This window comes from Parasteatoda tepidariorum, chromosome 12 (assembly GCF_982258835.1).
Source record: "Parasteatoda tepidariorum strain Cologne lab strain chromosome 12, Ptep-v5.0, whole genome shotgun sequence".
Classification (NCBI taxonomy): domain Eukaryota; kingdom Metazoa; phylum Arthropoda; class Arachnida; order Araneae; family Theridiidae; genus Parasteatoda; species Parasteatoda tepidariorum.
In genome coordinates this window covers 23,236,481-23,252,878 of record NC_141766.1, presented here as the reverse complement: position 1 = coordinate 23,252,878, position 16,398 = coordinate 23,236,481, and the positions used below count along the sequence as shown (strand labels likewise).

At 30.7% G+C, this 16,398-nt stretch overlaps 1 protein-coding gene across 7 annotated transcripts in view; it reads left to right on the top strand.

Moving 5' to 3' along the window:
• LOC107442615 (gamma-aminobutyric acid receptor subunit beta-like) overlaps positions 1 to 16,398 on the top strand; it is a 299,127-nt gene that overhangs the window by 167,005 nt on the left and 115,724 nt on the right. For all 7 annotated transcript variants that reach the window (XM_016056221.4, XM_071188358.2, XM_016056223.4 and 4 more), the window contains 3 exons: positions 1,898 to 1,980; positions 5,299 to 5,436; positions 7,973 to 8,469. In XM_016056221.4, the coding sequence (XP_015911707.1) occupies positions 1,898 to 1,980; positions 5,299 to 5,436; positions 7,973 to 8,469 (718 nt within the window). The remainder of the gene's footprint in view (positions 1 to 1,897; positions 1,981 to 5,298; positions 5,437 to 7,972; positions 8,470 to 16,398) is intronic.

The following is a 16,398-nucleotide window of genomic DNA, read 5'->3' as shown; positions in this document are numbered from 1 at the left end:
GATCTCAACCGTACATCTTGTTCCGCAACATATATCACATCCAGTTAATGTTGTCAATTCCCGCTGTAGTTGGCGACATGGCGGATTTTCGCCAATCACTGCGACAAGAATATTGTGAAAGCTACACTAAAACATGCATTTGCTAGCTGTATCAGGCTTAATACACCTCTGTCTATGTGAAGAGATTTCCCGTGAGGCTAATTATTAACGTAGTTGAGTAACCTCCATGGGCCAATGCAGAATCTCTACGTGACGGTCATAACGCTACAAACTTTACCCTGTGGAGATAGAGGATTTATTGTTAGGATTAGAACTGCAACCACATTTTACCACTTCGAAGGGTAGACTATTACCAATGAAAGTCATTAATTGCGACAGTCAGTAAATCCTGTACATGCTACCATTAACAATTCTATCATGTTGCAGGCTGCAAAAAAACAGAGTGGTCTAAGCATTGTTTTATGTTGGTCGTAGTATGTCAAGGGATTAGGCTATGTCCTGATCGTGGCAATAAATTTTACTTTGAGACACTAACTTAAGGTATCAGAGAATTCGCTTAATCTCCAATGCAGTTTTATACTGATAAGGAAATATTTCGGAAAAGAGTTTAGATTTTATTTTTTTCGTGAATAAAGAAAAATAATTTTTTCTTAAATTAAAGAGAAATTGTTTTGCGTTAAAATTATTGCATGTGCATAGTTTCCCTTGAAAATAGTCTGTATTCAGAGACAGTATTATATTGTCACCATAAAAGATGCATTACCGCTCATTAATTGATATATATATATTAATTTTTAAAAAAATTCATCAAATCATGCAAAGTACTATACTTAAATGCAATATTTTTGCTTGAAAAAACTGCTTCTATTCGTTTCTCTATAAATCAATTGTAAAAAAATGTCACTTGTCAAATTTATAAAAGTATCCTACTACAAACCCAGAAATCCTTGGTTCGAATCCCGCCGGCAGTCAACGGGCATTTCTATCGCACTTTTTCCCTCTTCATCTCTTTAGAGACTATGCATTTGGCTCAAAAATTAGTATACGTTGTTTCAATTTTGAATACATGGGGTTTTACAAATTCGACTATTTTTCGGAGGTAATTTTACACATATTTACTCAATTTTGAGAAATCATTTTTTACAGTGTGGATTCAAAATTTTGAAAGAACTTATCATTAAAATGTCCCAAGTGATTGCATTGAATGAAGGTTGCTTTAATTTATGAAAGATTTAAGAAAACTTTCTATAAACGCTAAATTATGTACTGAAATATGTTTCATATGTGTTCCTTGAACAAGCCCTGAAATGTGTTTCTTGAGTAAATTATTATATTTATATGATAGTTTCTTACTTCGAACATATCTTGGAAATCCTGAAACTATAGATGTATTTAAAATTAATGAGTGCTGTATTTCTCAGCATAATTTTATAATTATTAATATGCAACGTTTACTTTTTTTAATCATTTTCGTTTGTAAACATCCAAGGAATTTAATGACTATATAGTGATATATTTCTTACATTGTAGGCATATTAACTTATATTTTGCTTCAAGAAATAAAATATTCTAGATACAAATAGCTATACTTGGCAAGTGCATTTATTTATAAATTAAGTACGAAAGTAAATATTTTCAAAACTTCCATTGAAATAAATATTTTTCAAGAAAATAGCTGTCCTTATAAATCCAATGCAACGGAAAAAATATTTGTGGAAACAAAAACGCTCTAATTATTCTCATGAAATATAGGGTTTTTATACGAATACTTCAGAGATACTGTACACAAAAAAATACTTCTCTCTTTTAACTAATTTATAATATTACAAAAAATACTTCTCTATTTTAACAAATTTATATTAGTTTAAGCGTTAATGAAATATTATTTTTCTTTCAGATTGACTGTAACTGCCGGGTGTCCTATGGATTTACAATATTTTCCCATGGACAGACAAGTGTGTTTTCTCGAAATTGAAAGTTGTAAGTTTGCTTGAACACTTTTCTTTTTTTAATAACTTTATATATATGTATGTCTTTTTGTTTTCTAATTTGTTTCAATTGAAATAAATAAAGTAATTAATAAAAAATAAATTAGAAAGTAATTTTATTCTTTCTGAACAAGCTAAAATTAAATGAAGTACTTTAATTTATACTTAAAACCCTAAAGGAAAGAAATACAACAAACCACTTTTGTTTCAATTAGAACTGCTATTTAAAAGGAAAAAACTTAAAACTTGCTGAGGAAAAAAATCAAATTTAGTTTCATGCTTGATCAGAGTGCTGTGAATTTATTTGGGAAAATAATATACTTAGATGATAATATAATTCAATTTATATCAAAACTTTTGATCAATAAAAGGAATCAGCAAAATAAATTAATAACAGATATAATCCTGCTAAACATTTTAATCTAATATTTGTCTCGGAAAAATATTATGTACCTGAAGAAATCCTATTGAAACAAAATTATACTATTTAAATTTTGAATGTTATAGAACAACTAAGAATTTAAAATCTATACCTTCTGCGTTACTTGCGCTTACACATAAACTAATAAGTAATTTGCTCACCTTAGTCTATTTATTAGTATCACCAAGAGCAATTTTAAGGTTGTACCAGTTTTTAATGTAACACTTTTTAACCAGCTTCAGATCGATGGGCACCAACTTGTCTGGGAAGTATAGGCGGCCTGTGAGCAGTGCAGACCACATTGTCCCAATCATGCCGTTGGTCACGAAATTATAGAGCCTTTTCCTCCATGACCCTCCTGGCCACAACGGGCTGTTGCGGAAATGCTCCACTTTTAACTTTTAGCAGTTTTTAAGAATATTTTGATTTTTAATTCAAAATTTAAGTGTTTAACTCAAATTTTATTCAAAATATATTTTAAAGTTCACCAGAAAATAATCATATTATCATTTAATTTTGCATATGCATTACTACTTTAGACAAAAACTTGATTTCATTTTCAAGATATAAAATAACACTGGGAAATACTTCTTTTTTCTGCTGCATGAGATTTCTTAACAGATCTTAGATACTTTGCAGAGATGCCAATTTGTTCCGGACAGCAAATATATATTTTAATGTGGTAGTTTATCAATTGTGATTCTTGGTTTAATAAATTCAATTTAGTAGATTTTTATCCACCACTGTTTCTAAATAATTCGTAGGCTTATATAAATTACCGCTTTGTAGTACTTATGTCATGCTTTACCTTTTAAAAAACAAGCAAAAATAGTCAAATATTTGCAAAATTTACTTTGTTGTTATCTACCGTTTTATTAATTATTTTGACTTGTCCGGAGCAGTTAGCATCTCTGACTTTGGTATAGCTGATTTCACATCCGTTATCCGTTTTTCTTTCCTAGCTACAGTTTTTTTATTCACATTTTTTGTCTATTTTTTGCCAAAATGTATAAGTTTAAATACGTCATATATAACAGGGATTTAAAAAATGTATCAAGAAAATTCTGAGGGAATTAGGGCATATTCTCAGGATTAAACTTGCATAGGTACCCATGCCTCGAAACGTCATACGCTGCCAGGGGAGATGCATGCTGTTATGAACTGTTTCTTCGTGTGCCTTTAAGCAGGCCATTATAGGGAAGTTTTTTTTCAATTATTATTTCCTATGAGCTGCGCAATCGGTCTTGCCGATGAGCAGACCTAGTGAGTTCTCCAGAGGTGGTATCCACTCTTTCATGACCACCACAATGGGTGAGATACCGTTGGTCATGTTAATTTGGACGTCTAGTTTCTGCCACACTAGATGGTAGCACCGACACTCTATTTGGATGCTAAAGTGCACTAGGAATTTAATTTTGCCGGAAATGCCAAGAGCCAATAAGGCACTCCAGGGATTTTTTACATGCCGCATAATTACAACATGGCCGCTGAGGATTTTCTGTATCCCGAAAATCCGGTGTCTGTGCCGGGGATCGAACCCGCAGACTTGGGCTCAGAAGACCGACGACAAACCAACTGCGCCACTCGGCAACTATGATAGGGAAGTGCCCCTAAGCATCTCTAGGAATGGGTTCCTATGCAATTTTAATCCTGGTGATGTGCTTTTTTTACCCCTTTTTGTCTCAACATTTACGTCTCGTGTTATTTATAACGCTTTTATACTTTTACATTTTAAAAAAGAAATAGAATAAAAATGTCATTTTAAAGCAAACCCGTAGTTTTAGGAACAAAATTAACTTCAGATTTGGAATTACCACACCCGAATTAGGAAAGATCAAGTATTTGTCTAAATAAAACACGAAATTCGTTCCATACTGTAATCGTTGAAGAGAAGACTGGTATAAGTCATTCATTGTGCAATTTAAGACTCTCACAAAAATGTGAGTACAGAAACAATTCAATTCATTAATGAAATAAGATCGTAATTAAAATGCTTTCAACAAATATCGCTCAATTTCTTTCCTACTATAAGTCAGACTTTAAAAGTTGGAAATTCCTTCTGAACACCATTTACGCATATGTTTATTGTGATTTAAATTACTTATTATCTGAAATAATGCCATAATTTTAAGTATTAAATCATTTATTATTTGATTTCAGTCGGGTATGCAATGAGGGTCATAAAGTACACAAGTGGGGAGACGGCAATTCAGTGTTCGATTTTATTCAAAACGTATTTTAAAGTTCATCAGAAAATAACTATATGAACAATTAAATTGAATATTCATAATTACTTTAAATAGTTCACATACTCAATTCAAACGGTTATTACATATTCTAACGATTATCTTACCGACTGGCCTGTGTAGGGGGCAGGGAACTGTCCCTGCATCAGAAAGGTTCTGAGTTCGAATCCCGGGCAAGGCATGAATGTTTCTTTCTCCCTCTGTGTGTTCTATGTCGTTTCTCCTTTGTGTGTGCATGTGACCCGCCCTATAAACGGGTTGTCGTTGTGTGAATGGCGTGGCAGAAGTCGAATTCCTGGCCGTAGATGGCGCCACTGAAAAACAGGAACAATCGAACCCCCACTGCCTAAACAGGCATGCGGAAAAAAAACGATTATCTTTTATCTTGATATGATGTTTGATTTAATTGCTATTTAGCCTCACATGAGAATATGATAAAAGAAGCATTAACGAAATAACATCGTAATTAAAATACATTCGACAAATATCATTCAATTTCTTCTATCATAAGATAAATCATATCATAAAAGTATGAAATTCTCTCTAAAACAATTTTCACATCTGTTTAATGTGATTTAAATTTTTAACTTCTATAAATAATCCCATAATTTTAAATATTAATTTATTGATTATTTCATTTCAGTCGGGTACACAATGAGAGACATAAGGTATAAGTGGGGAGACGGAGAGAAATCAATTGGAATGTCGACAGATGTCGAATTACCCCAATTCAAAGTCTTAGGCCATCGTCAAGACCAAAAAGAAGAGCACCTCTCGACAGGTATGGGTTTCGTTTCTTGCTCCTATAAGTAATTAAACTTTCAAAATAATTGGTTCCTTTCATTAATTCCAAGATATTTATTGAAAAACAAAATAAGGAGCTTCTTGTTGCTATCATAATAGTAAACGCTAATCAATTAGTTCAAATATGTTAGAGGAATACTTTAAATTGCTTTTAGTAAATGTTGTTAGTAATTGCATATAGAAAATGCAATGCGTCGTCTTTTCCTTGATTTCAATTGATTTTGAGTTTTAATAATCATTTCAATGTTTATGGAATAAATTTTCTTTTTCAATCACTTTAATTAACTGTATTCAACATTGCTGAAGTTTTTTTAGAAATCAATAAAAATGACATATAACTAGTTATTATGATGAAATTTTTCATTACGAATAGTTTTTTTTAAGAAAATAAATAAATAAGCTAATTTAAAACTTGTATAATTACTTTCTTCGAGAGTATTATTATGTGCGACGAAAATAAAAATTTAATAATAATAAAATGCATTTTGTCAAAACTAATTTATTGTTTTATATATTTCCAATAGGAAGTTTGCAAAATAGCTTGATTCATTAAAATATAAACATGAAAAATGATTAATGTGCTTAGTTTTGTTTAAAAATCTTCAGCCTACTTTGCATTGCGCCAAAGAATTTTCTCTAATTCTTTAATGCATTTGTTTTTTGATTCTAAAGTTGTAGATTCAAGATTTTTAAATATCTATTTTTTCTCATGCTGCTTTATTCTTTATTATTCTATAAAATGTTTGATGATTTTTTTTAACTTTTATTGAGTCAATTTTTATTTATTTAACTCACAAAATGCTATAAAATTTAATCTGTTTAAGTATATTTTGTTTGGAACTGTAGTTAGAAAAATACATCATTATTTATAAACGCTAATTTTGAATACAAGATAAGTTAAAGTAAAAAATAAGTGTACTTTCGGATTAAATTGAATAGTCTTTAGTTATTTTGTATCATAATATATAATGATCTTACCTACAATTAAACTGTAACCATGATTACCACCTTTTAGGATGCTTTATATCAATACCTTAATCAATTCAAGTTAGAACAGAGAAACCAATTACTAATTTCTCTCTTTGTATTTTTCTCTAACAACTCATACTGATTATAATATATGTATAGCTATAAAATTGTTTTTATGAATTTCCTTTAAACCATGAAAAATATATTTTATGAACTATGGATATTCTTGAATCAATTTTACTCTCAACGTATTCCTTTTCTCTTAATTACCTTTATTCTACATGTTTATACATTCATAAATATTACTCCTTTTTACTCGTATTACGTACGTTTAAACTGTTGCTAACAATTCGTACATATTTACTTATTTACGGCGTCGAGTTAATTTCATGTTTTAATGCACGAACCAAAGGTTTGTTAAAGAATGCGTTGAAGTCACCAGAGTTGCCCGTATTCAAATAAGTTTCATTCTCATCATCTTATATTAATATAACAATGTATATTAAACTCATGGAAGAAGCGCTTAAATTTAGCGTAATGGCCACACACTTCAGCACATTTCATCTTAAGCCTAAATGTGCAAGAAAGGTATGTGTCTATTTTGGAAAAGTTATAGATGCGGGGTTCATCCTATATCTCTAATAAGTGCAGAAATTTGGTTTAATTATGATAGACAACATGTCTACAGAGATTACCTGGGAGCCCTAAAAGTATTGCCTTCTTTATCCCAAAACTTTCTCGTGGTCTGAGTCAGTATATAGTACTTAAATGCGCAGTTGATAATGCGTCTTATTTCATCACTAACAATAGATAAAGAGCAGATGCAATATTGCTGAGGTCAGGAGCAGATAGATTTGCTAATCGAGAATGTCTCAGTGACTAAAAACACATTAGAGAGTGATGTTCAACCATTGCTTGGAAGATTTTTAATTTGAATTTGTTAGAGAATTGTATTGTTGTTTGTATTACGTTGAATTGCATACATCCTAGCACTATCGTCTTTCCAAAAGGATCCCATAACTTAAACTGCAGCATGGGAGTCAAGGAAAGCAAACTCATTGCGATTCGCAATGCTTGGGTGCTTTGAGGCACGTTGGCAGATGAACCCAACAACCATCCGCAGTCAACCAAGCTATAATAGTCTGCAGCTAATGAAGCTAGCGTTAGTTGTTCTCTTTCATCTGTCCTTTTGGTGAAATACACATACCGAAAGGTATAGAGATATAGTCTGATGACATGGAAGGTCAAATCAGGCATGGATCATAACTTTTCTCTAAGAAGTCCTACAAAAACTAGAGTGAGGCTCCCATTTGAGTAGCAATCTTGTGTTCATCATGCAAGTTATTTTGTATTTATCAGACAAGTTCGCTTTCTTTAATTAAGATCTCACATGATTTTGCCATTTCATTGAAAGTTGTCAACGGATTTTAATCTCATTCCATGGACAGTTACTTTTGAACAGGTGGAAAATATTACATTAATGCTTTTATACTGTATTTAAGTGTCTTTATGCTATATCTAAGACAGTTTTGTTATGTTTACAGGTAATTACTCCAGATTAGTTTGTGAAATTCAATTCGTGCGGAGCATGGGCTACTACTTAATTCAAATTTACATCCCAGCTGGGCTCATAGTAATCATCTCTTGGGTGTCTTTCTGGCTTCACAGAAACGCAACGCCGGCTCGAGTAGCCCTGGGGGTCACCACAGTGCTCACAATGACCACCCTAATGTCCAGTACCAACTCCGCCTTACCCAAAATCTCATATGTCAAAAGTATTGACGTCTACTTAGGAACCTGCTTCGTGATGGTGTTTGCCTCCCTACTAGAATATGCAACAGTTGGATACCTCGGCAAGAGGATAAGTATGAGAAAGGCGAGAAATCAGCAGATGGCTAAGATGGCTCAAGAACACCGACAACGGTGTGTGGCGGCAGCCGCGGCTGCGGAGGGGACCGAAAGGTGCCCCCCTCCGGAGGCGGTTCTTCTGCCAGGAAATGCTGAAGTCACTATGGTCAAGTCGGCCGTGCGAGGACAGCCGGTAAGTGCATTACAAATTACCACTCTTTATTATAATACTTATTATATTCTGTTGAGATAGTGCAAAATTTTAAAGAGCTTTGATTGGTTAAAAAAAAAAACTTCTACTTTATTTTTTACATCTATAAATTTCGGCTTTTGTGTATGTATATGGCTTTGCGTATGTGATTTTTTAAAACTGATTTTATTTCTGATTTAAACTTAACTCTTTTTTTTAACCGACTTTCTTTTCGTATGATTTTTTTTTAAAAATTGAGCTATCAAAAAGTAATTACGAGATATAAGAAAGAATATTTGTCTTCAAATTCAGTCAAAGTATAAAAATAGAATTAAACAAAAATTTAGCATTTAAAAAATAGAAAAGAGCAAAAAATTTTATTTAAAAGCAATAAGTCAAAATTAAATGTGATAATTTAAATACAAGAAAAACGAAATCTAAAAATACGTATATTAGCAAAAACAGCACTTCATCAGGGATTGTTAGCAAAACCGGCACTTCATAAGGGGTTATATCTTTATCAGGGGTGTTATCAAGTCAACAATATAAATAAAAATGCCCCCCTTATGAAGTGCCGTTTTGCTAACATGCGTATCTTTAGATTTCGTTTTTCTTGTATCTAAATTTTCACATTTTTATTTATATTTGTCTTCAAAGTAACACTTTATTAATTCTTCTCCTAGTAAGTAATTTTGCCATTCCCTTTTAAAAGTAAAGCCTTTTGGCAACTATTGCCAGCATAGGATATTTAGAGAACTCGTTGGTTTAAAAAAAACTGCTTCCTATTGTCTCATTCTATGCCAATTGAATATTTTATGTGCGAAAATAACTATATGAACTAATGATTAAGAGCTTTGGAATATAATTTAACGATACAACTTTTTGTTAATTTAGTGCAGTTTTGATGAATCAATTTATGTTTAGTTATTTAAAACGTATCAGCTTCACACCCTCAAAAAATTAAGATTCATTTTTATCAAAAAATCGTTTCTCCAAAACTACAGCAATACTATCTTTACTATAATAAAAATTTTACAAAAATTACTTTGATATCTCATTGTTAAAATATACGCTTTAATAATAATTAAATGTGCGCTCTTATTAAAAAAACAGTTTTTTCGTAACAAAATGTAAGCATTCATGCCATTCCATTTGTGTATTCGAATTATTGAGAAAACGCCTTTGTCAGCATGAAAAATTTCAGAGTTCTTTTAAAGATTACAAATACATCATAAGAAGGTTTTCAAAAAAATATGGTATTTTTATTTACAAATCTCTCTAAAATTATGCACTTTCACAACATATAAAAACTTTCATATTAATGTTCTCTGTTTTTTAAAAATGTGAAGAACTGAGGCAGTAGTTGAGGGAATTAATGAAACTCGTACTTTTTAAAGTAAAACTAAAGCATCCATTTTAAAATATTATACTTAATCAAAAATAAAAATAGTGGAATTTTTATAAACTTTAAAATTACACTGTTTTATAGCACCAAAATATGTAGCAAACCGTAATAAACGCAAATCAACCATAATGATATAGAAATGTTTTAGTCATATTTGTGTTGATATCTGTAATATCTATAAACGCAGTACTAAATTCAATTAAATATCCCAAATTTAATTTGTTCTTTATCAAATAAAAATACATTTACAAAGCAAAAAATTATTAATCGTTAATGAACCACAGTATCTTTATAATTATGCTGAATTAAAAATAAATGGAGATACTGATATCAAGTGACTTAAATTTTTAATTTTCCTGGTGTTCTAGTCAAAAATTATTAATTATTTCAGCAATTCTGTTTATTTTAATCTTGAAGCCCTCAACTGATCTAAGTTCTTCACTTTTCTAGTTTGTTAATATTCTATTCATTTCAAAAGTATACTTGATCCGAAAAAAATTTCCTCACACATTTTTGAAAACACACTATTTTTACCGCCAAATTTTTTTTTACTTAATTAGTTTATCTCTAATACGTAAAACATGACGCAAACTTACATTAACATTTAAATGTTTTTTCGGTTAGATTGAGAAATCGCGCTACGTTGTTCAATTAACATGATTTTGATGCTAAATGAGAACTAAAATAATATTTTATTCTAAGCAAGTTTTAATAATTAACTTAAATATTATAACAAAAACCCTTTTTTATTACTTTTTGAAAATTAAGATTAAAAAACTGAAAAAATACATCTAAGTAGGTTTAAAAGTATATATATTTAAATCTTCCATATTTTGTTTGAGTATAACTGACTCGTATACTCTTACAAACACGTATACATGCTTATGTATCGAATACTATTTATTATTTTTTAACAATTTACAGTGTTAAGTACTATTTTTATTATTCTCTTGTTGCGAAAACTATGGTTAGTTTTTTAGATAACGTTTATATTGAAATATTAAAATCATCGACGATGATAATAATTTATAACATATTCTCAAAATGTGAGCAAATCTTAAGGCATAGATGCGATGATTAATGCACAACCCATATTAATTAAAATTTATTGGATCTGGATTAATGATAATGTTAGAGTAAGAAAAATTAATATTTTACTATCCTTGCTATTTTAATAAATAAGTAATACTCCAAAAATTAATTTTAACATTTCTAGATAACCTATATCTAGAATAACAATTGCACAAAGTGCATTCGAAAAGTTTGGTGAGTAATCCCATAGTTGAATAATCGCACTGATTAGAATGATGCACTCACGCAGACGCAGCATAGCAACTAGCGTCCCCTAGTGCCCAAGTAGCAAAAGTCACGTGAATTTGTGAGCTTCGTGTCAATGTGAAATGAAAAAAGAACATCTATGCATAACTTCAATGCTATTCTTAGAATCCAATCTTAGACTAAATATAATTGATATTTACTAAGTCTAAGATTAGACTTAAGCAAATCTTACTATGCTAATTTTAGACTAAGTGAAATTGATATTTCATTAGCTATGCCATTTTAATTTTTTTTTTAAATTTATACCCTGAAATTTAGTTTTTATACTTCTAGACAAAATATAACTAGAATAACAATTATACAAGCTGCATTTGAAAAATTTGGTGAATAGTTCCGTGGTTAGTTTTGAATCGCACTGATTAGAATGATGCACTCACGCAGACGCAGTGAAAGGCATAGCAACTAGTGTCCCCTAGCGTATAACAACAGCCACGCGGATGTGTGAAGTACGTTTTGATACGAAATAAAAAAGACCAAAGAATTTGCGTCAAATAAGGGGAAACTGCAACAGAAACAAGTGAAACGATAATTTGCGGAGTGAAATCAGGGAGAATAAACAGTTATTTTGAGTGATTTAAATGCTTAAGAAATGGAAAAGAATGCCCAATTCCCACAATGGATGGCAATGGTTCTTCAAACAGTACTGAAATATACGTGTCCTGATAGTTTCTAGCTGTAAAGTAACTGTAAAACTGACGTTAAAGTACGCTGTAGATAATATCAATTTCTTTGAATACCAGTTCCGATATTTTGCATATTAATCTTTGCGCATTTTGATCATATCAGCAATAAAATGATAGTAAAAAGTTTCGCTGTATATAAAAACAATACAAGCAAAAATATTCTGTTAGACTTGTCGATGCGATATGAAGGAAGAAACGTGTAACATAGCATTGGCTTTAAATTAGACGAAATTGTAACAGAAACACGTGAAATGATAATGTACGGATTGAAGACAGTGAGTAAAATCTCTTTTTATGAGTGATTTAAACACTTAAACCAGTTGTTCCTGAACTTTTTTGTCTTGTAGATCCTATGTCATGTTTTTCGGTTTTGGGTAGATATTGATTTTTACCTGATATTGATTTTTTGTAAATTCATCAACTTCAAATGTATTTTTGACAGCTGGTATAGTGCTACTCACTGTGAAAGATTCAAATTTCTAACTGTAGTGAAGCGTAGTGTGAAAAATTTAAGCAAAAAACATATGTTAATTTTATACATTTATTGAGTAAATTCAAACTAATTTAATTTTATTAATATATAAAGGGATTGAAACAGTGCACTATGAAACCCGTACTCCGCTACTAATATTATAATTACGGAAATAAGTTTGTATACAAAACCGTAATTGTGTATTGTCGGTCTGTTTATTACGTTTTCACGTAAAAACTAAGCAACAAATCTCCGTGATCTTGTGTCGTCCATGTTCCGATAACAAAAAATACCTCTAGGAGTTTCCTTGTCTTCTGGATTGGATTCAAAATTACAAGGCTGCGTAGTTAAACTTAAGCAGTCGTAAACCCAGAAAATTGGGTCGGCTGTTCAACGACGGGTATAAAATAAAAATTAACTGGTTCTCTCATCGATACTGAAAGAAGAATTTGCTAATAGTTTCTAGCAACTGTAAGATCAAAATGAAACACCAAGGACAATTACTTTGTCAGTATTTCGTTTATTACTCATGTTGCATATTGTTCCTAACAACTGTAAAACGGTCGTCAAAAGTGGGCTATAGATAACGACAATACTAGCAAGAATACTTCGCTTATTTATCTTGTTGCTTTTATATTATGAGGTCATTTACTGAATTTTTCAAACGCAAATTGTAATGCGTATTTTTTTTCAAAAGTGCAATTACCGCGACGTTTATAGAGTAAGTAATTTTGTCTGTATCACCCTGCAACTAATTGAATACCTATTTTTATTTGGGTATTACTAAAAGCTGAAAATCGCACACTAAGCCTTTCATTTCCTCAAAGTTGTATAAAGGTCACCTTTAAGTACTTTTCTCCCGTTCTTTTTATGTACATTTTTCTTATTGATAGATTTTTTAACTATCGCCTGAGCTGGAGTATATGTTTTACCTTAAAAACACTCGTAGTTTGACTTGCGTGATAAAAATTTTTATGACGTATAAACCCCGGGCAAAAGCAAAATAACTAAGTAAGACTTACGTCCGTGGCAAAATCGCTAAATCCTATTCTTACATTGTTCTTAAAATAGCAAGATCACATATTTGATATTGCCGTGATTTAAATCGTTATTTTTGACCTCTGTAATGGTTCCTTTTGTAACTCACTCTTGTTACAACATGCTATATTGAATAACTGTTAAGTTGTAGCTAATAACACAATCTGCTGTTGAACTCTGCATCTTATCGGCAATGCATTCACACCCTAATCTGTTAATCGTCATGGGAAAATGTACTCAATTACTTTGAGAAACAGGCATTTTTTATCTCTTTCAGTCCAACTGGGACGTATATATCCAGCTGACCAAACAAAGTAAAATTATTTACTTCCAAAAATAACTATGAAAGATTTACGTCCGCTGTGATATCTCTAAATGATATTCTAGCATTATTCTTTAAATAGCAAGATTATGTTTTTGATATTGCCGTGATTTAAATCCATATTTTTGACCCCTGTAATGTTTCTTTTTGTAACTCACTCTTGTTACAAAATGCGGTATTGAATAACCGTTAAGATGTAGCTAATAACATAAACTGCTGTTCACTTCTAAGTCTTATCGGTGAAAATTTATGTTTAATCTGCTAATTTGTCGTGAAAAGCTGTACTCAATTAATGTGAGGAACACTTATTATTTTAATCCATTCAGCCCTACCGGGACATATAAGTCCCTCAAATCAAAAACATCAATGGGACATATGTGTCTTGTCAAAAAACACCTGATAAGACGCATATATCTCAGCCCCCTAATTGCTCAAATAGTTATTATTTTATTTTATTTTATTTGGACAACATATTGTTCTTTCTACCTTATTCGGTGGACTGAAGTCGTAATTTGTCTTTTAACTGGAAAAAAACTGGTCTTGAAAGGATTAAGCAAATAGAGACGTTTTAAAAAATTTAAATTAAAAAAAAATAAGCACTGTAGGAAGTTTTGGAAGATAAAGAAAAAATGAAAGGAAAAGTAAGTTTATTTTGATAAATGAAGAAAAAAGAGCTTTTTTTTTAAGTATAAGCGATTTCCCAGTTAATCAAAGGAAAAGGTATAATGAACAATTAGAAAATATTTAAAAGTCGAAACCTTTTATTTTACAAAACAATTATTCAGTTATTAAAAACTTTCTATACGTAATGAATACATGAATGGGATATTCAATCTTGCCATCCTTAACATTAAATGTATTCTAATGACTTGTTATTTAGCATGTCCTTCCCAATTTTAATGCCAATCAATCATTAAATCAGAAGTTTAATTCTTTATATCTGGATATTTTCTCGTCTTTAGAGAAACAGAAACTTATGTCAACTTTGCTTCATAATAGATATTTTTCCAACAATAAATCAAGCGCAATTATTGTAAAATATGTAGTTTTGATGATAAATAAATGTGTCGTTCTTAAAAAAAAAAAAAAAGAATTCACCGTATTACGAGCATTTATTCACCGTAATACCATTCAGTAAAGCATCATGTAATTACACTGCTTGCAATACATTTCATATAGGGTTTAACTACGTTTTTCTAAAATTTCACCCTTGAAAGAATGTTATAAGGATAAAGGTATCACAAACAGGTTTTTCTTTTCACCATTTGTGTCTCATTCAATTGGTAGTAACAAAACCTTCAAGTACTTTTGCTAATCTCATCAAAAACGAACTGTTGTTAAAGATTACTTCCAGGTAAAAGTCATTACTTTTCTAGTTGAAAGTGTATCTAACACCTTTAACTATACTCTGTTGCAAGTTAAGAAAAAATATTATCCCTAAGGAGAGAGCCTGCTCACCCCAAATTGATGCTAAGCTCCCAGCGCGAGCGTATATCAATATCTCTAACTTTGAAATGACATTGCACAGCCTCTTTCATGTTTGCTTTCTTATTAACAACAATAATCAATTAACAAGTTATAAGAATTAATCAAAATGACATCTAAAAATCGTAACAAATATGCCTCTTTCTATTCGCTTTTAAAGAAACTGATGAATGAATAATAAGTATTGTTTCTTGCTGACGATTTTTTTTCTACAGTGATGCAAAAGTACAAATTCTTTAACTCGCATTTGATTTGTTAATAGTATGTCAGCATATGACGCGTCGTTTTTAGTGGCCCAATCAAATCCAATGCTCTTACAACGTCGAATAGTTTCTTTTTCAAGAACGAATGCTCTCTTTATTTATCGAAATATGTCTCCAAGTCTAGGATTCCTGTAAGATTACAAAACTATAACCATTTTTGATGATTCTATGATATATATCGTAAGAGATAGCATAAATTTAATTTTTGACTGACGCGTCTAATTTTTAAAAGCTTTTACATTGTTTTGAAAGCATATTTGTATAATTGTATAACTAAATAAAACGGAATTACGTGCAGCCGCGCATGATTACTTAAATCCAAAACCGCAATGGTCTTTTCCTAACTTGTAATGGAATATCGATGCATAATTTTATGAAACCCGTTTAAAAATTGAATGGCCCTCATCTATAAAAATAAATTATAAAAATTTAAGGGCAGCAAGATAAAAATCAAGACTACACCTTCTCTGCTCGCGGCACCTACCAACCACTACAAGACACTGTCTAAAGAATTGTGTAATAGTAAACAATTGCAAACAAATCTTGAAAACACAGCCAAAGCTGTCAACTAACAGAAAAACGAAGAATTGCCATATTATAAGCAAAACTAAAAGACTCTATCAAGCAAAAAAAGCAGAAAGAATCCTTTTAAGCTTTATATTTCTTTAAAATAAAATAAAATAAAAATATATCATAACTTATAAAATAAAAACTATCAAGTTTCCAAATGCTTAGAATATATCATCTTATACTCTTATTTAATTAATGTAGCAGACATTACTATGCACACATAAAAAAGCTTAATTGATTTTTCTTAAAATAAATATGCGTTCTTATGATTTATTCCGTAATCATTTAACATAGTAGAAAGGTTTCATAACCGTAAGCATAATTAAATAGTGACAAAATAATAAAATATAACATTA